The 24,751-nt window shown below is 33.8% G+C and overlaps 1 protein-coding gene across 1 annotated transcript in view; it reads left to right on the forward strand.

The window, feature by feature from the left end:
• Positions 1–202: 202 nt before the first annotated feature.
• The window catches only part of LOC118181520 (annulin-like), a 110,602-nt gene continuing 86,053 nt past the window's right edge, over positions 203–24,751 (forward strand). The window contains exons 1-2 of the mRNA XM_035350687.2: positions 203–359; positions 22,180–22,517. Of these exons, the coding sequence (XP_035206578.1) occupies positions 22,373–22,517 (145 nt within the window). The 5' untranslated portion in view covers positions 203–359; positions 22,180–22,372. The remainder of the gene's footprint in view (positions 360–22,179; positions 22,518–24,751) is intronic.

Raw genomic sequence — 24,751 nt, forward strand, 5'->3', positions numbered from 1 at the left:
AAATTATTTAGTAAAATTTTAATTTGGTACTTAGAATAATTTGGACTACATCGCCAATAAAATTTTAATTTAGTACTTAGAATAAGTAGCCAAGTTGAGCGATAAAAAAATTTATATGGTAGTCTGATCGTAAACCCACTCTCATCCGCTGAAAGATGGAATGCCCGGATGATTTTGCAAAGCCTACCTTCCTCTCCCGCCTCTCCTACTCATTCTTTTTATTTCTTTATTTGCAAAAAAGCTGCGCGCAGTCGAAACATTCACGCTCGTGAACGTCCGGCGAAAGTTGCGTTAGCGGCGTTCCAAATCATTGAGCAAAAGGGATACTCTCTCAAACATCGCTCTCGCGCATCTCAAAGGTAAGATCTCTTTTTTTTTATAACTTATTTTTTATCCTGTTTTGAACAAATCCTTTGCGATTTTTTATTATATTAATTTTGTAACGTGTTGAACGCATATTTCTGTTTGTAACTTCTAAAAAGTTGCCAGATTTCAATACATTCCTTTTCTATCACGTAAGAAAGTGTCAGGATGTGTTGCACTGATAATTATTTCTTATAAATTTTATATGTCTCTGGATACTCTTCCTAGAAAGAAAAGGAAAAATATAAATTTATCCGTGAAATTTTAAAACGGTATCACAAAATTATTCAGGTGAAAAAGTTACAAAGAAATTTGAAGCGAAATATGCAACTTTTTTAATTTCTCTTTAAAAGGGCTTTTGAAAAATTTTAATTTATGCTTGAAATTTTAAAAAAGATTTATTAAATTATTTAAGTGAAACATTGACCCAAAAAGGAATTTATTCGTGAAATAACTTGTTCTTCGTAAATTTAACATTTTAAAATAAAAAATTTAATAGTCTAATTCTTGTAAAATAATTAATAAGGCACTTAAACTGTATTCACTATTTTTAAAGCAAGCTATGATTGTATAGGTGAGGAGATAAATAATTAAGTTTTCAGGATTTTATGCATATCCAAACATTTTCGCAGGGAGGAAGTGATTTAATAAAAAGGTTTAATCTGAAAGCTTTTAGATTTTATATTACGCACAAAGGGACTTTTTTTTTTTTTTTTTTTTTTTTTTTTTTTTCCCAAGGGGAATTGAAAACGGGATTTGGAAAGTATTACAGACATTCGAAGTTATTCGATGAAAAATAACCGTTAGACATTGTAACGTGTTTGCGTTGCTACGCCGCCAACATAATACCAGTAAGAAATGTAAAGAAACCACGCTGATAAAATATCCGTGCTTGATGATGCACGTGATATTAATGTTAATGGAACGCTTTGAAATCGTTGAGTTTGTTAATCGAAAATTCGGGAAAGTTTTACAAAATATGGAATAGATAATAAAAAAAAATTCCAAATTTGGGCTTCCAGATGCCCATATTCAAGTGGAGGACTACGTTATTCAGAATTTGATTATGTCTAGGTACCGTTGTTTTTTCGCAGTTCGAGAAAAGTACAAACATTCATCCAGATTCTTCATTATTTAATTTCTTTAAATATAATACAGGGCTGTAATATTTGGGGGCAATAATTTGAAAAATGAAACGCCGTTCTATAGTGAACCAACGCAAAGAGCCAAAACGAAATTAATAGCCCTTCCGGCTTAAAATGATATTTTTTAAATCTGTGGAAACGAATGTCTATCACTAAATTCGCTTTTTTTTTTTTTTTTTTTTTTTTTTTAAGCTTAGTTTATTTGAGTTATACTATCGCATTTTTGAATCTGCTGAAATCAGAATTACCTATTAGTTTATTTGAATCTATATTTGAATCTGATGAAATCAGAACTACCTATGTTTCGTTGCTAATGGTATTTCTAATATAATATTCCATACAAGCTAGTTTTTATAAAATATACCTTGCCCATTTCTGTATTCCCGATACCTGACAAACAGCAAAATGTAAAAGAAATAGATTTTTGCCTTTCTTTGTATATTAATTAATTGTAAATATATCCACCGTAAGCAAGGGAATTTTTTTTTATTCTGATTGTATCTTCAGAAGTTTTTAAATGATACTCTCGTGCCTGCTTTCCGTTCTGATGTATGTTCGAGAAAGTTTTAATTTTGCGTCCATTCAGTCAGACCCTGCAATATAAAATATTTCAATTCTAAATAATTGTTTACGGTAATTTTACATCTCGCAATAAATTTAAATACATACAGAAAATTTGAATGCGTAATAAAAATTTTAAAAATTATATATTTATTTTGGTAAATGCTAATTAGTTTCAGATAGCCATTGGAATATTGTAATACTAAATCGCTCCAGTTGTCAGTCTCAACACGTGACAAATTTTATATCTGATTATGAACTAAATTTCAAAAGAGGATTTTCTTTCAAATTTTATGAGTTAGTTGGAGAGAAAGATATCTTAGTGAAAATATATTTTCTCCTTATATTCGCTGATAAGATTTAAGTGTAAAAATTGACCAAATACCATTAGTGTGGGTATTATGTGCCATTAAAAATCTTATCGTGAAATAAATTGCCGAGGATGTTTTCCTTGTTAAGAAGTTATCTTTTGTGGAGTGCCATTCCGTTTTATTTTGTCTGTGAAAGAATCTTTCATTATATGATGCTTATTTGATATTGTGATGTTTTAGGTAAGCTGCATAGAGTTTTTATAACGAAAATGAGTTTCCCGCACGTTTTTTAATTGAATGTAATCAGATTCCATGAACAAATTTAATTGCAATTATTGATCCGGATAGAACTTTTGGAACTTTCATCTTTATATACTTTTACCTTTGTACCTTTTTACTACCTTAAAATAATTTCGGAAACTTAAGGTTAAATGGATAAAAGTCATTATAGTTGCTAATCTCTTTGTGTAAATGCGATTATTTAAAGTATAATTTTGATCATTTAAAACAGAAAGTTGTTGTAAATGTTTTTTTGGGGGGGAGGTTGAAAATCTTATCCTGCGAATTTGTTTATTTTTTTAATTTGGAATTTTCTGTGTTAAAAAGAAAGCATGTAAAACAAAAAGGTATAGTCAACCCTTTTTGTACCTACTGCCCACTTTATAGGTAGTAAACTTTCGTTGCCGCCAAGCGATTGCTTCACAGTAACTTAAGGGGTATCAGCAACCCCTATACCGACAATGTTAAATTGGCCATTTTCGATGTACCTATTCTCAAAATCTGCTGTAGATACACTCTTGAAATTTTTGGGTAATTAAAATATACCTATCTTATTATGCTGAAATGAGCTTTTGAAACATTTTGAATTTTAGAGTAATTTACAGAATATTTTGTTAAGCATAGTAAAATTTAGCACTTTCCTAACATACAAATTTTTTTAAATTGTTTTTCTTAGTTTATCACAAAAAGCTCATTTCAATAAATGTTAGGAAACCTAATAAATAAACCATAAAACTTTTAGATACCTGTAGGAGTAGTTCCTGAGAAAAGGTACATCGAGTATAAAAAAATCGCGTTTGGAGAAAAACGCTTTTTTACGTACAATTCCTCATGGGTCAAAACATTCAAATGATGAATTAAAACTAGATTTTTCACAGTTCTAATTTTCATAGAGATTAAAGAATTGTATTTTCAGAAAGATAAAAGTGTAGAAAATTCGAAAATGCAAAAATCCGAAATCACAATTTTTTGAAGATTTTTGGGTTCTAACATCCCTTAATTTAGCGGTAGTGTTTTCAGTGGAGGTGCGGTAATAAAATATATTGTTAAATTTAACATTTATTTATACTTTACGTATATTTATAATTAACAGAAAATTTTATTTAAATATAACAAATGCGTATAAATATATGGACACAGGAGAGCACATCGTGGGAGCTACGGTCAGGAAGCGAACTAAACTTTCAAGTGTACGTTTATATATGGTATACATTCATGTATGTGTGAGTGTGTTTCGATCTTCCTTGGTCTTCATCATCGAATAAAAATCTCTATTGCCCGCTGTGAAGTTTAACCGCCCACTGATAAGGACCAGGTTGACTGTCCCTGACGTAAAGCATACCTTTTTTAAGCAAAAGTTCGGTTTCCTTTTATCTCTTTCTGCTTGATTTTTGCATGTAAGACGAATGAATTGTCGGAAATACTTTCACAAAATGTAATTGTGAATAATATCCTTTAAAAAATGTTTCCTTTTAAAACTGAAAATGATATTTTACCTAAATGTATCCGGAGACGAACGCGTAACTCAAATACATTAAAATTAATATCTGTTGTTTTGTTAAAAAACTATTTTCTTTAATTTTCTTCAAAGTACTAAATTGTATGTTTGTATTTTCGAATCAGATGTTTTATTTGATAATATAATTTGTAGGAAACGGAGTATTTCGTTAAATTTTTAATGAATCATAATTAAAGACCTCTGTTTCTCAGTTTCTGTATTGTTTTAAGTGCCAGTGAATAATGAAATTTTTATAAAAAGAGGATTTCAAGATTATTTTATTATTATTTAAAAAATTTTTACGACTTATTATTTTTTTTCTTGTTATTGTTGTGACTAATCTCGCTTGTCTGATATCAAATCAAGCCCACGTAATCTATCCTGGCATGGAGACAAGATTGGGCGACAGCCTTGAACACCGTACAGGTGAGCGTACGACTTTGCTCAGTTCCACACACAGTTTTGTAGGAGAGCACCCCGGAGGAAAGGGTCCCAGGATCTTTCACCTGTTCCCGCTATTATCAAACTCTCGAGAGAACTTTCGGCTCGCGCATGTTTTGAGTGCCCCTATGCCGCACAGACACTGTGCATTTACAAATATCCATACCTTTTCCGGGATTCGAACTCGAATCTTTCAGCAGTGCAGTCAGATCAATAACCACTCTCTCCTTTGGGTGGCCATTATTATTTTAGATATATTAATGGTAAATTGAGTGCTGTTTAAAATGCGTAGATTAATAAATAATTTGCGTGAAGCTATCTCCCTGCTTTTGCTTTAAAAATTGCTTTCATGTGAAAATGGTGTATATAATTTTTAAAAGAAATAAGCAGCTAAGAGGACAAAAACACACTATGTTGGAGAAATTTGAAATGTATTTTTATGAAATTTTTATTTTATGAAATTTACTATTAAAAGCAAATTAATTATTTGCTTTTAATAGTAAATTTATAATAAAATTAATATTAAAATTTATTTATATTAAATTTATTTATGTAATTTATCATTTACTATTAAAAGCAAATATTCAATCAAGATCATATTTAAAAAAATATTTTTAATGAGATTTAGTTCTGCGTGCATTATACTCAGAATTATTAAGCATCTCAAAGTCTGCTTAATTCGTTCCACGGCAAAACAGAATGTAATGCTTTCTGAAGTGAATATTTGTTGCAAGTTTCGGGCGTTAGAAATCCAATGAAATAAATGCACTGCTACATCTTGAATAATTCTGTATTTTCTTTACCAAGTACGTGCTTAACACACGGCGTTCATTCCGGATGAAATAAATATTATGAAAGAAATTTATAGTGCTTAGTTTTACCTTATTCAACAACTCATTGAAAATGTAATAATTCATAATATGTAGTTTTTGAGGTAATAGTTTTTAAACAGTAGTCTTATTATAAATTATGAGCTTAAACCTGTTCCAAGTATTAAACTGAAATCTGAGCACCAAGATCAAACTGCAATTGGACGTTAGTACCATGTCGATTAGTCGAGCTATGCATCGCATAAACTTGACGTACAAGTTCAATGGCATGATCTGACTCAGATAACGACAGACGTGTTCAAACCTGCACGAGTCTGCTCGAATATCAACGCAAGGACTAAATTCTGGACCATATCATCACCTGTGATGAAAAGTAGATTTATTTCAAAAACATAAGCCAAAAAGGGGTTTGGTTTGCGTCCTGTCAGCCCGTCGGCAGCGTCACAAAGAGCAATTTGACTAACGAAAAGATCATGCTTTGTATCTGGTGGGATTTCCGTGGTATTCCGTGCTATCAAGGAAAACGTCGATTAGAGTTCCGACGCGAAAAGGTAATGTTCCATCAAAATAATGCAAAACCACATGTGTCTGCATTCACCAGCTGGAGTCTGTACGGACTGGATTGGGATCTTTTGTCACACCCAACATGTAGCCCCGACATCGCTCTTTCGAACTTCTACCTTTTTTTTTTTAAACCTGCAGCTACATCGTGCTGATGCTATAATCCATTCTGCACAGGACGTCCGAAATGAGGTTGATCTATTCTTGAACCCGCGGCCACCAAGTTTATTGGCCGAAAGCTTTGAATAACAACCAAACCGTTGGCAGAATTTCATAGATTATTACATGCACTAAAGGTACTACTTTCAAGTTTTCCCCCCTATTTTTATTAAGAACGTTTTTTGGCGGAAAAATTTCGTTATATTTAAAAATCGTTATATTTAAAAATGTTTAAGAGAATGAAGCCTGCACTTCTCATATAACATTTTATAAATTACGCAATCTTGCAGGTAAGATACTGAAATATTTTGCAATAGCTGTTAATTTTAATTAGTTCCTTATCAAATGTTTTTAAACATTTTTAAAAATAAATAGTACTTTTAATTGCATTGGACACTTACATTCCACATATTTCAAGGTCTGTTACTCTGTTGATACCAAACAAACCATCAAGAATATCAATGTACTTCCGGTTTCTTTTTTGATGCTTTGCAACAGATTGTACACCGTTGCTACTGAAATAGCTGAATGGAAAGAATATTAAATAACGTATGAGTAATTCTGCTATAAGTAAAAATGATTCTCGTTGTTTTAAAAGAGAAACCTCTAAAAATTCATATAGAAAAACTCAGAATATAAATTTCAATACATTTTAAAAATTTGTGATTTATAATGGTAATGCGGATATAATTATCAAAAGCCGATTTTTTTAAAGCTACATAAAGTTCTGTTTTATTAGTATGCCATTTTAGCTTTTGTCATGATCATTACGAAATTCTGCCCTTGCGGTAAATGAAATGTGTGAAGAATATGTAATTGATATTGTCTACATCTTTATTGCGAATACATAATTTTCTCGTTCTGGGAAATATATGCATATTTTCGGTAAAAGTTACGAACTACGATAGCAATTTTAGAAATCTTGTCACGTTTCTGTGCAAGTATGAATCAAGCAACGTGCTAAAGCAATAACATACAGACTGCCTTTCAAAATTCACTGACATAAGACTTACCGATAGTCACGTTCTAAATGCTTACCCTAACAAATTATCGTGCTGCTACTGAAATAGCTGAATGGAAAGAATATTAAATAAGGTATGAGTAATTCTGCTATAAGTAAAAATGATTCTCGTTGTTTTAAAAGAGAAACCTCTAAAAATTCATATAGAAAAACTCAGAATATAAATTTCAATACATTTTAAAAATTTGTGATTTATAATGGTAATGCGGATATAATTATCAAAAGCCGATTTTTTTAAAGCTACATAAAGTTCTGTTTTATTAGTATGCCATTTTATTTCTCTTGCCTTCCAGCATGGCTTTCGTATTGTAACGGTAGCACACTCGGCGCGTAATCGAGAGGTCCCGGTTCGAGTCCCGGTGAGGGCATTGCTGATCTCCTGCGTTAAAGTAACCTAATGTCTTTACAGTGATGCCCGAACTAAAAGGGTGATGGCCAATAATGCGTCACCACTAGAATTTGGTGACTTGGTCCTCTAATCCCCAGGACCAAGTCACCAAATCCTACTGGTGACGCAGTATTGGCCTTTTAAAAGGGGGAAGCTTATAGGGTATTTTCTCCCTCCTCCCGTATGCCGTCGTGGTGTAATTGGAAGCATATTCGACGCGTATTCGAGAGGTCCAGGGTTGGTGTCCCGACGAGGGTATTGTACATTTTTGACATACCCTGCTTCAAAAAAGTCTAATGACTCTACAAATAAAAACATATTTTAGTACATTACAAGTTCCTTATTTTCATATGTGTGCTTACATTTTATGGACTTGAATCGAACAGATTTATTTTATTGTTCTTCGTACGTTTATATCAAAACCCTGGTTTAAATTCTTGGTACTCTTTTGTTATCTTGACCAGATTCAGAAATCTATGTATGTGTGCACATGTGCGTGTAGGTACGTGCGTATATGCGTGTGTATACACAAACACATATATAGGTACGTACATGCATACATGAACACATCCATGTTCACTTTTCAAATTGCTGCCAAAAAATATTATCGCCTGGGTTATATTTAAAGAAATTTAAAATGAGGAAACTCCATAAATGTATGTATGTTTCTTGCATTGGGATAAAACAACGGTACCTATAGCCATCAAATTTTGAATAACGTAATCTTCTACCAAATATGGTTATTTGGAAGCTGGAAGCCCAAGTTTGGAATTTGAAATTTGTTTTATTATCAATTTCATATTTTGTAACACTTTAACGAATTTTTTATCAACAAACTCAACGATTTCAAAGCGAGCAATGGCAACACTCTACGGGGAAAAAAGTAAGGTGTGTCGGGAATTCTAAAGATATACTTGTTTTAAAATTATTTTGCAATATTGCTGTTGAATTGAATTTTATGGTTTAAGTGCAAAGAACATGATATTTAATAAATAAATGTAACACACAAAACGTTAAAGAAATGCCCCTTTGGGAGTAATGTAAAATCTGAAAGCTTTCAGATTTTTTAAAATTTTATTTATTGTTGCTATAGATATATTTAAAGACTTAACGATTGATTGATTTTTCTCTTGTTACCAATGTTTTAACTTTGGAAACATTATATACAATTCATACATTTTTCGCGTCTTCTTTCTATGTAGATGTTAACGGATTTTCCCTTTCCAATGAATAATATTGCTTATTTTACACTTACATATTTTAATACTATACATTTTGTAACATTTTTGTATTAATTTTAAAATTTCTCTTAGCAAGGCTCAAAAACGTCAAGCCACAGCTTCTTTGCAAGCGACATTTTGAAAAAAGATTATTCAAATTAACAGATAATAAGCTCTTGCTAGAAATTTTGATTACAAAACGTTTGCTTTTTTTAAAAAAAATTCTGTATCGAAATCGTTCTAAAATTATGTAAGCACCTCATGTAGCAATTTAGCATATTTTTACTTCAATGATAAAAGCATATCCGTTGTTCTTCATTTTTAACATAAAATAATTACTGCATTGGAATGAAATGCACTGCTAAAAATGTCTTTATGCCAGTTCATCAAGATTCTAATTATTGGTAGGAAAGATGTATAAAATTCTTTCAACATTTATAAATAGTTTTAAACTTTAATTACAATTTTCCTTTTTCCCGATTTTTATTTATTTCTGTCGTATAAAAAAGAATAAAAAGCTTAAAAATTTAGAAGCTTCAAGTATGCAGATGCAATGGATATTTAAGATTGCATAAATCCAAGGATTTAAAATTTTTGATGTGCTTCATTCTCTTAGGCTTACCACTCTGTAAAGCATGATTTTGCACCTTGCGAGAAGCTTCTTTTCTAGAAAAGGTCTCTGGAAGTTTCATCCCGGACGTAGAATATGTTTTACGCAGGATAAAAGAAAGTATTTTCTTCTTTGGAAGCCAATATTTTTTGGAGCGTGTTTGAAGAGGCTTCGAGTCATTAAGAAAATTCATCACTGTGATACAAATACATCACTGAAGAATTCTAAGCGGTTGATTTTTTTTTAAATTTTACAATTTTAACAAATATTGAAGTAAATTTAAAATTTATAATCCTGATAAAGGTATTCTTCTAGGTAATTAATGTCATGGTATAAGGGGAAACTCTTGCCAGGTGTCATAAAATTTCCATTGATTTTCTAGACTCTAGTGCATAAAACTTAACTTTCCATTGCTAATTAGTGAAACGAAATTAATTCATTTCAAAACTGTATATGATAATATTTTGATGTTTTATAGTAATAGTAAATTTTATTAAGATTAAGCCATTAACTATATGAAATGTGCTCTAAAATTATGAACCTCAACTGGAAAATTTCTTGCATATGAATCTATGTAACGGTTGAGTATAAATATAAATAAGCTATAAATTTTCGGAAACATTTTTTGAATTATGATCTATAAAATTTTTATTATTGCCTTAAACTAGATGTTTTTCTAGGTATACCTTCAAACAAAATAGGGATTTTTATTAAAAATTGGCCAAGATATACGAGAATTTATATATTGGGGCGTTTTGAAATGTGGCATTTTATTAAAAGCGATAATAACGCCAAATGTAGTTAACACACTTTATTAAAATTATTTGAAAGAATGAATGATGCATCTTTTCTTCTTCTCGTGCAGAACAAAATGGAAAGAAAAATACGTACCATAAATTAAGAATTTCGCCAAGTGAATTATTCTTGGCGCAAACTAAAAAACGTGCGCCAAGATAAATTTTTTAATTTGGCGGCAAGTTTACAACAAAATTTTACAAAATTTAATATTCGAGCATAATTTGAGTTGTAGAATCGAAATATGGAAAAACCATCGGTATGTAATTTTTGAAATGATCAGTTTTGTGTCAAAGTACCTATGCTAAAACAAAGCTATATATAAATCTAATATATGTCCCGAATCGCGTTTTCGAGACATGAAAATTGAAAATTAAATTTCGTCAATTTTCCCAAAAGAACGAGATATATAGAATTGTCCCCCATTTTGTGTGCGAATGTAAACAATTACTCATTTTTATTTTTAAATAATTAAATTTCGGCTTTAGGGTCACGTGACAGGGCTATCAAATTATTACGCCTTTCTTTCAGCTGCTGAATTTGAATAAATAAACTTCAAAATTCTTTGGGAGCCGTAACGTCTAGTTCTTCATCCTTTTTCATTAGGCGAAGCTTTTGAACATGTAACTTAGTTCATCAGTATAGAACAACAATTTGCTAGCTTCTCAATATTTCATGAAAAATTCTTTTGATTATCAGTTAGTTTAATTTTTGGTTGTGAAAAAATTCAAACCTCTTCAAGTCACAGTCTTGAATTCTGGTGCAGATGTTTGAGTCTAATGTCAGTTAAAATAGACAATTTATGGAAAACTTGGATGTATTTTACATTTTTTCTTAGAAATTACCTATTGTTTTCAGAAATTGTTCGGTCGAATATTCCAGATTAGTGTATTACAAATGACAAGGAAATCTTAAGTAAGAGGTTAAATTTCACATTGTCTGTCATTAAAGTTATTCGGCAGAGAAGTATGCTTAAGATACTTTCCTTCCTTGTCAGAGGCAGTAAACCCATTCCTAGTTGTTTGTGATGTAATATATGCTTCGCGGAGCAAAAGAAAAATTTCCTATATTCACTTTAATGGAAGCATTCCCAACACTTTGCTTGCATCGACCCTTTTCTAAATTCTTTATCGAGCTTCGACCTCCTTAACATTTTTCGCTATAATATACAGCATACAACATATGAGCCTTGAAAGTTGTCTAATTCCATTTTATATTATCTGCAGATATTTAAGGTTTTGTATTTGAGTGATTTGAAAAATATGAGTATACATTAATATACAAATTACATTACATTTAATGAGTATACATTTTATGTTTTTTTAAGTATTAAATTGATCTTAAGTTTATAATGCAGTCATTTTTGAAGTATTACTTAAAAGAAATTTATACTTTTGGATGACCTCAAATGGACTTACGCCGCTTTCAAAATTAACAAAAGATGACAATTATACATTTATGAATAAAATAAATAAAAGGGCTTTATTACAATATTTCTTCAGGTGATGCCATTTAAATAACTTTGTATATTTTTTCTTAATGGCCGACGCTTGATTTAATAACCATTAGACATGCGCCACGACAAGGGCCGAAAGGGGTGGCCATTTTTTTAATGGATGCATCTTATAGGTGGCCACCGTTGGGAGGGACAGTTACAACCATGCCTTATCCGGGATTCTAGGTCGGGCCCACGGCTGTCAGGGTCACTAACCACTGTAACGGCTGGGCGGCAATAACTTTATATTAATATATGCCATTTTTAATTTTTATTATTATTGGAAAGTTTTTTAAAATGGTCATGATGTATTTAAGGAATAAAAGATAATATATATCCATCATATCCTAGAATGTTTTGGCTGTGATGGACCTAGTATTTTAAACATATAAAAAAATGGGAGATAAATCTAGTATTTTAAACTCCGCATTTCCATCAAATAAAGTTTATATCACATTGCAAACATATCTTGCCACATATCTTCAGCCAATTTGCCTCTTCACCATTAGTATCTTTTCGTCTTTTTAGAATTTCTTCTAATGGTTTCGTCGAATAAAATCATCTCGTTTCGTGTGCAATAAACTTTTTATGATTTCCACATTAGTGTATGATGGTGTAATAATCTGCAGAAATATACAGTATATATTTTTTTTTCTTATGGACGTCTTGATAGTTCCAAAATCAGCCTCATTTAGTGATAAGAATATCCAGTACTAAAATTACAACGAACATTTTTATGCTGTAGAGTCATTATGTTATTTGAAGCAGCAATCGTGAAAAATGTGCAATGCTCGCACCGATATTCGAACCTGGACCTCTCAAATACGTGGCGAGTGTGCTACCGGTACACCTCGAAGGCATGCCAGAAGGAGGGCGAAAATACCTTGTATACTCCCCTTTTTAAAGGGCGACTGGGGATTAGGGGAAACAATCGCCAAATCTTGGTGTGACAAATTATTGCCCACCACCTTTTAATTCGGGGAACCACTGTAGATTCGTTAGGGTATTTGAAGCAGGAATCATGAAAAATGTGCAATGCTATGGCTAGGACTCGAACCTGAACCTCTCGAATACGCACCGAGAGTGCTACCGTTACACCACGAAAGCCTGCTGGAAGGAGGGAGGAAATACCTTATAATATCATTAACAGCGTTGCCACACATATGAAGCAGAGAAATTATGTAGCATAATTTTTTAACTAAATATTATGTCTTTGCAGAAAGTGTACTTAACCACTTTCAAAGTAATCATATTTGTAATTTCATTAACTACGTAAATTTATATTGGCGAAATGATGAAAATTTTGAAGGACATTTTTTTTGGCGGGAAGGGGGGCGGATAATAAAATACTCTTAGCAGATTGCAGTCATTGTTACCGCAACTAACTTTTTGTCAAAAATGTCAATGTCATAATACATATAATTGCGCATAAATAAATTAAACATAACAATTAGAATGAGAATATGAATAAACTTTTTGAAAAAAAAATAGTTTATTAAATATATAGTTTATTATTTTTGGGTTATTATTATTATTAATTTTACAAATAAAAACAAGCTTCGAAAACAAAATTGCGGCTTCCAATTGCACAAAAGTTCAATTATAATCAATATGACGCAATATTTTAATATTTGGCATAAAACTGCTTAACTTAATTTTTCAAAATATACAACCTGTTTCTTATCATCGATAATAAGTTGACTTGGCTAAAGCCTGCTTCCATAAAGAGGGAAAAAGTCAATAACGTTGGCTCAATAACAGGTTTTATTTTAAGATATTTCTCTTCAATGATTTTTATATTCGAAAATTTAGCATACTCATTTGCTCAGAGTAACACTTGATTTCGTATTATGTACCTTTATATCAAAGAACTTTTTATCAGTTTTATCACTAAATTTTTTGTACTCAGTGGGATATTGATTATGCTGATGCATTTTCGGCTATCGACTGTTATCCTGATATAAATGATAATTATTGGAAATTAACTCAATTACCTGTTTAGTCGCAGTAAAAAGATTTAAAAAAGCTCATTGTTTATGAAATCGATTTAACTTCTGGGCAGGTATTAAAGTTTTCACAGGTGTGTGTGCATACTTGTTTCACCTCCAGCTCCAGATATACGTTAAAGTTACGAATAAATTCCTTGAAAAGCTAAATTAATGACTAATCTATGACGCGCAGAAGCTGCCTACATATTTCCTTAAACGAAGCCACGACGCATATATTTTGTGATAGCTTTCCGTGTATGCATGGTTGTGGAATCGTAAAAGTGCGCATTTTTATTTTTATTTTTCTCTCCATAGCGTTCCAGCACGACGGCAACCATGACATTGGGTTGCCATCTCTCGTGCACTTGGCGCCGGAGCGCACTTGATCATATGTTTTGTATATTGTTCTCGGAATGTTGGCTCAGGTGTGTCGTCTTCGGGTGGATGGAAAACACAGATACACCTGGCGTCGATCCCCGGGAATATATTTCGTTTGTTTGGATAATTCTAGAATAGTTGTATCATTTTATCATAAGACTGTTGAGAAATTTTTTTCGTTATCAACTGTATATCAATATAATTTTTTTAAGGTTTATCAAGTGATAAGGTAATTTTTTATGACAGACAAATCTTCATCATTGTGATGTAAATTTAAATAAAAATCTGAACGTTCTTACATTTGAGTATTTTAAAGTCATCTGCTATTTTTGCTTCTGTTTCTTAATTGTTGTTAAGTCACTATATTTTCATTGAAAATTAAAATGCTTCCATGCGCTCAATAAAAATTTATTATTAGTAAATACAGGGTGTGCAAAATGAAAGAACCCTATTTCAAAGCTGCCTACAGGCCGAAATCAGTTGCCAGAAAATTGTGAAATTTTGTGGTGGTCTTAACAAAGGGATGGGAATATCTTTCAGTGGAAAAAAAAATTAGTTACAAATATCGCAACTAGAGGGCATTATTATAATAAATTACACATTTAGCCACACCTTTATAATAGTTTATAGTTTCACAAAACGTTTCACATGGTGGCCATCATTTTCATCTACCATTTCAGATCGCAAGATGACATGTTCCACAGTTGAACGATCTGTGTGCTGGGAAATACTGAGCACGTAGCTTGAAATGCTGGGATCGGATAAAGTTCTTGGATTGTCATAACGTACCTATGTTTCAATTGCCCCTGAAACCAAAAATCGCATTGATTGGAATATGAGGGTCAGGGAGGCCACCATTGCGAAAGTGCCGGCTGATGACACATCTTGTAAATTGACTTTAAGAACATTCGCAACACACCGTCCAATGTGTGGAGCAGCTCCTTCTTACGTAAAGATAGCGCGTCCGAGCAACACCTCCTAGAACTGGTGTTGGTCCAAGGCACTGACGTGCTTGCAGAGCCGAAACAATTTCATTCCCTAACAGCGATGCATATCGTTGTCCGGTTAACGAGCCTGTTACTAGACTCGTAGAACTTAATTCCTCGAAGAAGTATGGGACGAGAAGAAAAGAGACATAAAATCCACACCATACCATCACTTTTGGTGAATGCAACGGAACCTTTAGGTCGCGGATTCTCTGGTTTCCTAATTCGGCTATTGTGAATATTCACTGCACCATTCAAATGAAGATGCGCTTTGTCTGCCGAAAACATATTTAAAGGCTATTCTAAATCGACTTTCAAGACGATCCAGAAACGGAAGGTGGAACGAAAGACGAGTTTCAAAATCATATGGAAGCAACCGCTGTCCCAATGAACGTTTATAACAATATATCGGAGGATATACCACAAGATCTTATGAGACAGTCGAAAGTGGCCTATCCAAGTCCTCTTCTACATACTGGACATTGGTGCTAGCCTTAAAGTTTAAAACTATGTCCTCTGCTACCTGAAGCGCAATCTCCTGTACTGCTTTTGCAGACACGGTCTGCTTTCTCTTCCATGACGAACAGGGAAAGACCATATTTCTTCAGATTTATTTCGTTTACACTTTCCTAAGATTTTTTAACCAGTCGTTGAACCTCTTCGATCCTCTTCAAAATCCGAAATTTCTGTGTAGCAGCTACTGCAGAATTACTGTTTCGGTTAAACAATTTTGCTAACAAAGAGCTGTCTCCTAAACTTAACGTCATTGTGAGCAACAAGCACATTGAAAACAGTATTCTTATTGTTATCGGTATCGTTATGCATGCTTTACCCTGTCGACGCATGGATTCACGGACCCGTTCAAAATGGGCAAGCGTGTCACGGACAAGTCACGCTGCTTTCACGATCCTGGCGACGAGATCCATGTCCAATGTTACTGTCGTCTCCTACGGCATGGACTTGATGTATCCCCACAGGTAGAAATCCAGAAAAATCAGGTGGAAGAAGAATCATGGTGGCTATGCGACTGGTTCGCATCTGCCAATCCAGCGATCAGGATATGTCCTATCGAGGTATTCGCGCATACTGCTGCTAAAATATGCAGGCGCTCCATCATGTTGAAACCAAATGCTTCGGCGTGTAGCTGATGGAACGTCACCATCAGATCTAGCAACGCTCTTTATAAAAAAGGTGAGGTAGGTTTTCCTATCTAGGCGTTGAGGTAAGGGCCAATTAACATGCCAAGGATAATACTAGTCCAACCATTCATGGTGCAATGCTTTTGACGTCTATGGGTACGTTGGGTTTTCATGCGCTCACACGTGCTTGTTGTGCAGGTTCAGGACACCGTTCCATGTAAAAGAGGCTTCATCGGAAAGCAAAATCTACTATGGAAAATCCGTTTGTGCAGTTACCAGCTTGCGAGAGCAAATCGTTGGAGTAATCGTTATCGTACAATCCCTGCACTGTTTGGACGTGGTAGGAGTATAGCGTGTCCTCGTGAAGTATGTGCATAACGATGGAACGATGCACAAATAAAACGCATTCGGTTGCTCAGAGACTTGTTTGCGGATTCTTCTCAAATTCCTGTAACACAGCTTCCTCTACGAAAGGTGTATAGTGCGTTCTTGACCGATGTGGTTACTTACTTGGAAAGATCCTGCTCCACACAATCTGCGATGCAATTGTCCAAACAAAGCGCCACTTGGCTGACGTCTGTTTTCGAAGCACTCAAGTTCATCCGTACCGAGCCTCTTCCATTTCCATCCGCTACACATATCCAAGTATACACATATCGCATAGCGTCCAATACTGAGTTAGTAAACCGATTCAACTTCCTGCTGCAACGGCCTCGCCTAAATGATCACGTTTACCGCTCTTGCATAAGCCTGAGAACATTGCCTCTAGCTGTCACCGTTCGCATTATCGGACACGAGTTTACATGTAAATCTTGTTTGTAATGGTATGACAGACCGGCATGAAAAGTTTGGTGACTACCTTTTGAGACACCCTGTATAGCAAGCTACTATGGCGGTATCATCTCGACATTAAAATATCGAAAGGTATATTAGCTTCCTGCTATCCAATACACAAAAATTCTGTTGGATAGCAATGGAACATTAATATAAGGAATGCGAAATCTTCCTTGGTACCGTATTCATTGCAAAGCATTGCAGAATAAAAAAATAGGTTATGAACGTGTGCTAGGAAAATTGAAAACATTAATAACAGAAGTTCAGCTGGACTTAAGCTAACTGACTTTTATGTGTAATTTTATGCATCTGTCTTCTCTTTTAAGCGTATAGTTAATTTAATTATCGGTAAATTTATTTATCCGTATTCATCATACTACTACAAAAAAAAAATCTCTTCATTCTTTGTTAAAATTCTTACAATTCTAAATTGCCTCTTGTCCTTAAAATTTATCCCAATTTGCAATTATTTCATTTCGTCTATCAAGGTTAATCAGAGATAAACTCCTTTGAGTAATTCAATAATTTTAGCTCTGCGAATTATAGTGCAGATAAAATAATAATTCTTAATTATAAACAATGCCGTCATGAAGTTTTCTCTTTAACATAAGTGTCTTCAAGAACCTACCCTATACCCTACAAGGAAACAAGGTTACGCTAGAAGTATAAATAAGAAATAAACGATAAAATCATTTTGCTCTCTCCTACGCTTGCAACCCTTCTCAAAGGAGTTGCTGGTGTCGGTGTAGTTTTTGTTCTTGTTTCATCGTCTGGTTGACATTAAAACAAAAGTAATCACCGGCACTGAAATGTTATGTACTACGGAAACGGAGTAAATGTGATGCAATTTAAATTTATGAACAATTCCAGAAAAAGGAAATGTGTAGGAATCGATTACATCAGCTAATAAGCGGTGTAATTAGTAAACCGCCATGGTGATGGAATTATTTAACTTTAATGCATCTATAGAATCTTATATTCTTCAGAATGCTCCATATATTTCCCTGTTCTTCAGAACGTAACATTTACATTGATAATAAAGAAAAATCAAGAAAATTGTTATTGATTTACATCCAAAATAAGCAGTAAATGAGTGAATTGGTTAATTATTATATGTATTTCGCGTTTCTTGTCATCTAGGTTTACCATTTAAATCTATATCATGATTACTATTGATATCTACCAAGCTGTATCTCTGATTATAGATGCAGTCCATTTTAAATTGGTGTCAAATAATAGGTGGTAAAGCATTGATATTCTACTAAAACGTGCAGATAAAAACATAAATTTTAATTGCCGAAAGCATTCCATTACGTATTGATTGATGTAAAGACACGTGTTATACCAAATTATATTACTAAGAGGGCGGAGGACTTAATAATTATTACTAATTCAAAACTTCAAAGCACATTATCAGAGTTTCCAGAAAACTCTTCGAAAGCTATCGAAAGGAATAAATTTTTCAAGGGAACTAGCAAACAAGCCCGCCAGATGAACGGGCTACAATCAAAACAAAATTTATAAGTCCTATGTGCACCTGAAAAGAAAATGCATAAAAACATTTCAATATGATTGAAATCAGATCACTCTTTAAAAGTAACAACCAATTCCTAAATAATTTTTTGTTGCCAAGCCAGGAAACAAAAACTTTTGACATATCAAAAACAAAGAGATGAAACTTTTTAACTATTAATATAATTGATGGATTTTTTCATTCTCATTTATAAGCTTCATTGGCAATCACCCATTATATGCAATTTTTAAAGCTTTTTGTGGCAACAGTGAAGCTCAAATAATATGTGGTTTTTTTCCTTGTTGTCAAAATTTTTAAAAACATCGCAGTAAACATGCTTTACTGCAATAAGGAAAATGCTGCAGAAATATACTTTAAAACAATCGTGAATACATAAATATTTTACGTATTCAGCATTATTTTAGAGTATTTATGTGCATAATTCATTTTATGTACATAAGTATTTTATGTATTCATAAAATAATGCTAAATAATTATTATTTCTTTATATGTCGAAAACAATCAAGCTTTTGACCTGTCTTTTTTAACTACTTGTTGTTGTAGTATGTTACAGAGATAAAAATGGCGGAATATATAGTTTCAAATGTTTAAATGTTAGCGGATCCTGTTTAGTAATGCTAGTGAAAACTATTGCATTGGCTTATGAAACAGAATGAGACTAAACTTGAAAAAAGCGAAGATAATTTTTCTAAAACTATCGATTAATCATCTAGAGAATAAAACGGAAGTCGTTTTTATGCTCTAGTTTACATATGAATAGGCACTTCGGTTAACTACGGCGTTGTTATGACCGCGGCGATTGACGCAATGCAATAATTTTAACAGAGAATAAATATTTTGAAACCCTGATAAACGAAAGGACAGCTGTTTTATGCAAAAAGTTAATAAGAACTGGTGATCATTTCAGTAGGCAATACCAGTCTAGACCCAAGACTTTAAAGACCCAACTTGGCTCTTGGCTTTAGACCAGAGAGTCCTGGACCCAACGTGGCTTTGACCCAGAGAGTCCTGGAACAACATGGCTTTGAGCTAGAGAGTCCTGGAACAGCGTCCTGCCTCTAATCTAGATAGTGAGATACAGGATTAAGTGCGGCTGCTAATCCTTGTGCATATGCAGCAATAAATGCTTGCTTAGAATTTTATTGCCCAGTCTGTAAAAAAGAACATCCTCCCGAAATCTTCCGCTATATTTCGCTGGAGATTAGAACTTCGACATCAGAAATCTTACTGGCTTAGAGTATACTCTGAGGGATCACGTTCAATCGATTCGCCTGCAAGTTTTTTTTCCTTTCTGTACTATTACATCCAAACAGCTGTATCAGCTCTTTGCGATGCTCACCTTTTCCTAGAGCAAAACACAAATATCCTTCGGATATTCTAACCTAACATTTTGTTAATTATTTGAAGTACCTACTACCTTTACTGATCCAACATTTTTCACATTGCTGGTCTATTTTCATTCGTTTCATCTTTCTTCGCCTACTGGTGGCGGCTAAGTGAAATATCCCATTCTACCATTTTGATTCTTCATATTTTCCTTTTGTTGTTCCAGACATTCTTTTATTTGATGCAGAGTAAAAGCACGCTGTCGCGCGCTGTCACTCTCTTTCCATTCGACACAAGCAAATGGCAGTATTTTGCGAATTATTCGCATTTTATATTCCTGTCGGACATTTTGGAACTGCTCTTGATGGTGAGATAGCTGCTGTTAAGGAGCTACAACAACTTCTGAGTAGAAATTTGACTTTTGTTAAAGCTGTGAAACCGTCTGACTCGAAGGCAGCTATTCAGGCTATAGTTTCTAATGCTGCAACTACGTCTTTAGATGTATTTCAGTGTAGAATTTATTTGGGAAAGCTCGAAAGGAAACAAATACACGTAACCCTCCAGTGGATCCCGGCCCGCCGCTGAGAGGACGGTAATGAACAAGCCGATCTATTAGCTAAGAAGGAATCCATGATTTCACAGATGATTTTATCGGAAGGGATAAATAACGAATGGCGACTTTCCGGAACTTTTTTTCTTGTATTCCAAAAATCCAGCAAACTTAAAGAATTGCAAAGTGATTCTACTAAGAAATTCAGAATTCTAATTTGAATTTCTTAGTAGAATCACTTTGCAGTTGATATGTTTTTCCTGAAAATTCTAACGAAAAACAATGTGAAATTTATTTATATATGCAAATAATCTAAGAATTGTAGTAGAAACTAAAGCATAACAAGAAAAAATATCTGAAGTTTGCGATTTATTCGATATTTGCAGAAAAATGAAGAAATCTTTGAAAAAAATCTTGAAATTTTCTTGCCGCAGTAAAATTTCTGCCCGACAGATATACAATTGTTCGAAATGTTTACGTCGTCTAATTTCATAATGTGTGCAAACAGAATAAGAGGTCTTTTTTAATTTATAAATATTGTTTTGATTTAATAGATAAAATAATTGTGCGATGTTCCAAATAATTGTATATGTTCCAAGTATGATGATATATTCCAAATAATTATCGAGCTGTCGCCCAGGCGGTATAGTGGAAGTCCTCTACGGTAGCGAAGTGCCCGGGTTCGATTCCCGGAGAAGACATGGATGTTTGTAAATGTATAGTGTCGGTGCGGCATGGCGGCACTCTAAATATGCGGCGAGCCGAAAGTCCTCTCGTGTGACCCCTGGGGTGCTCTCTCTGAAAATTAGAATGTGGACAAGTCAACAACAACAATTATCAAGCTACCTAAAATATACCGATTTTGTGTTATTTCTAATCATACACTACTTAGCACTACGTCTAGATTTTCTTTGGATTATCTAAAAGGTAAGACCTTTTTCTAACCATTTTATGTGCTCCTTCCTAGATCCGCGATATTGTGGTAAAAGAATTAAGATCTTAGCACGTGATACAGATTGGAATCAAAAGTGGTTTTCGGTTTTGGTTTATTTAATTATAGCAAAGCACACTAGGGTTATCTGCCTAAGGGGAGGGATGCCTTCGTGAAGGGTTTTCTAAGGAAAACTGGCTCGTATACACTTTACACATGGGAAAAACCACGAAAAAGCCCTTGCAGCCAGGCCGTTTTCGGGATTCGAACCTCGGACCGAAACCAGTGTTCAGCGATTTTACCGCTCGGCCGCTGGTGGGAGGAATTAAAAGTGAGCTATTAGACAAAAAATATTACCACATATTACCATCTGCTAAAATCAGATGTTTAACGTTTAGTTAAAATTTTGATAAAAGGAAACATATAGCCATTCGTCATTTATATGTTGCTGTACTATTTTAATTATTATTATCAGATGTAATCCTATCTGCAGATAAAAGTTAACATTCTGTTTTCAGATAACAATGAAATTACTCTGTGACCCGCAATTGTTTCTACTAACGTCAGTCATCGTACCTATTCAAATACCGCTACCTCGGGATATACCTTTAATAAGTACATGTTTTTTTAACTTTTTTCATCTAGAATACTAGAGAATCAGACAATGATATTTGTCTTTAAACTATTAAATTTTTTCTCTTGTCTCGAAAAGGTTTGTGGAGAGGGCCATCACGGATGGTTGAACTATAAACACACAACGGACCACATGTTATTATCGTCTTAACTGTGTCCTTGGCCTAGTCCTCTAACCTCTGATCCTACACTCTCTCTTTCAGAAAGCAACAACCAGAAGACGCCTGGAGCTTCATCAACGATCGCAGAGGCTGAATCCAAGCACTTGCTCGACTGGTTCGACAACAACCACCAGACAGCATTTTCAGTTATAACTCGGACACATTTTATTTTTTCTTTCCGCTCTGTGAGTGCCGGCAAGTGATCACCACCCTGTAGCGAAAGATCGGGGTGAAGATGGGCAAGTGCTATTCCTGTTTCCGCGCCCAGTTTACGCCCCATGCCCAGGGTGGGAAGACCCAGGGGCTGCCCCTCACACCCAGAAAGCCCAGCAAGCCTGAGGTCCCAGGACTTCCTCGGCCTCCAAGCGTCGATAGTGAGAGTAAGCTTTATTTCTATTTATTTTTATATGAAGACAAATGTTATGTACTTTTATTTATTTTTCAGGGTTTCCATACATATTTGAAATGATTAAACGTTTTAAAATAAACTACCAATAGCACTGATAATTTTAAACTGTCATACTTATTACCTTGTTCTCTCTTGATCATATATTATTGGAAATCCAAACCACGTGACTAATCTCTTAGTCTAGTCTAGACTCCGTTTCGTAAACAAACTGTACAAGGAAGTAATACAAACTCCAATTAAGGAGCTAACGACGTTTGAGAGTTATGATTAAATTGAAGGTTAATAAAAGTGGGAATATAGTGCTTAAAGGGTCATATTTCGGTCGGTGTATTAGAGCTAAACAGTGAAATGTGAATTTTTTGGAGTTTGAAATTTTTTCGTATTTGGTAACATGTTTGTAATGCTGTTGTATGAACGGAAAGTACAAAAAAAAAAAAATCATTTTATGGCTCGAGAAGTTAATGCTGGTTTTAACAGTCTTAAATACAGTTACTTGAATTTTTTTTTTATTGTTTTTCTTTGTCAAGAATTGAAAATAGTCTAAAGAGCAGTACTTTCATCTTTTATGTTAGTTGTTTGCTTGAATAGCTGCAATATGAGCCACCTAATATTTCTGGTATAAGTCATTTTTTCCTTTATGCATTAGTTTTTAATGTAAAATTTGTGTTTCAATTTTAATTTTATGTACAGACATTTTATATGTTAAATTATTGTCGTCCTCTCAAATTTTTAATCCTGCATTATGCAAGTTTTTCTTATCTGACTTAAAAACTGAGATAAAAGCTCAAAACTTCTTTTGATCACAGAAACTCCAAATACATGCTTATCAATAATTAAACAAGAACATAATACTAAAGAGATTAAACATTTAGTTCACACATTGTTTCATTTAAGCCTGCCAGCTAAGCTGATAAGATTACTGAATCCTAGCAGTACTGTCCCAAGTTCGGTTATTGGTTAGATAAAGGTGACATAAACGTTTGTGACTTTCAAGGTATGATATAAATTCAAGCTAATTTTTTTCGGAAGTCATTCCACAGATGACAGATAAGCCTCAAATGAAATGTCATAATCAGAAATGAAAAATGAATTCTAATGAGATATATTATCGAGTTATCGTTGCGAAAGCTATAAATCATAAATAAATGGCAGTTTACGTAGCATAGAAACTGTTACCTGAAAAAGCTAAAGATACTGGAGTAAAATCTTTTACGGGGAATGATCGATCATTAAAGGCTTTTTACAGTATTTAAAAAATTGCAAAAGTGCAAAAGAGCGCAAAGATAAGCAGAAATTTAACAATGATATTTATTAATGCGCATATAATTTATGCGCATATAAATATAGAGTATGACATTGCCTTATGGTCTATACCTCTATTTAGCACAGCATCTTGATATGTCGGGCCATGCTGCAAATTACATTTTCCAGTGTGCGAAAGAGCAAACTTTCCCACAAATGCAACAAAACTCAACTGTGTCTTTATGCTTCGGGCGGCAACGTGAGCAACCAGCAACCACTGTTAATCCATCTTACGGAGATTTTTTTAATGGCCGGTCGCTTTATTTAATAGCCATTAATTACCCTTGCGCCACTCCAAAGCCGGAAAAGGTGGCCATTTCATTAAGGAAGCACCTAATAGGTGGCCAGCGTTGCCTCCTATGAAGGGAACGGACAGTTACAGCCATGTCTTCTCCGGAATTCGACCCCGGGCCCAGCAGTCAGGGTCTAACCACTATACCATCTGGGCGGCATCTTATGGAGATTAAATGGGATTTTAGATCTTGCAAATTGTAGAAGCGGAATCAGATTTTCCATACTATAGCTCTTCAGTCTTTAAACTCACTTGATACTATGCATTATCATTTAGAGCAGAGACCATAGCCTTCAGCTTCATGAAAGAACGAGACGATATTGTTTATATAGTTTCTCTCAATATATTCTGACATTCATGCTGTTGTTCCGAGCCATGTAGCACACTGTAGCCATTGGAAAAGATGCCTGCCCATATTATTACTTTGGATGGCATATACGGCATATGCGGATTCATTAGATGTTGCTTTTTTTATTTTCTTGAAATTATTGGTAAACTGCAGAGAAACATTAGATGCGTAGTTTAACTGCTTGTTCTTCAATTTAACACTGTCTGAATTTACAGTCATTTAGTTTTGACCAAAGGCCCCCAAAAGTGTACGGGCCCGTATT

This window comes from Stegodyphus dumicola, chromosome 12 (assembly GCF_044657685.1).
Source record: "Stegodyphus dumicola isolate Sdum_Otavi_A_Nest chromosome 12, ASM4465768v1".
In the NCBI taxonomy this organism is placed as follows: domain Eukaryota; kingdom Metazoa; phylum Arthropoda; class Arachnida; order Araneae; family Eresidae; genus Stegodyphus; species Stegodyphus dumicola.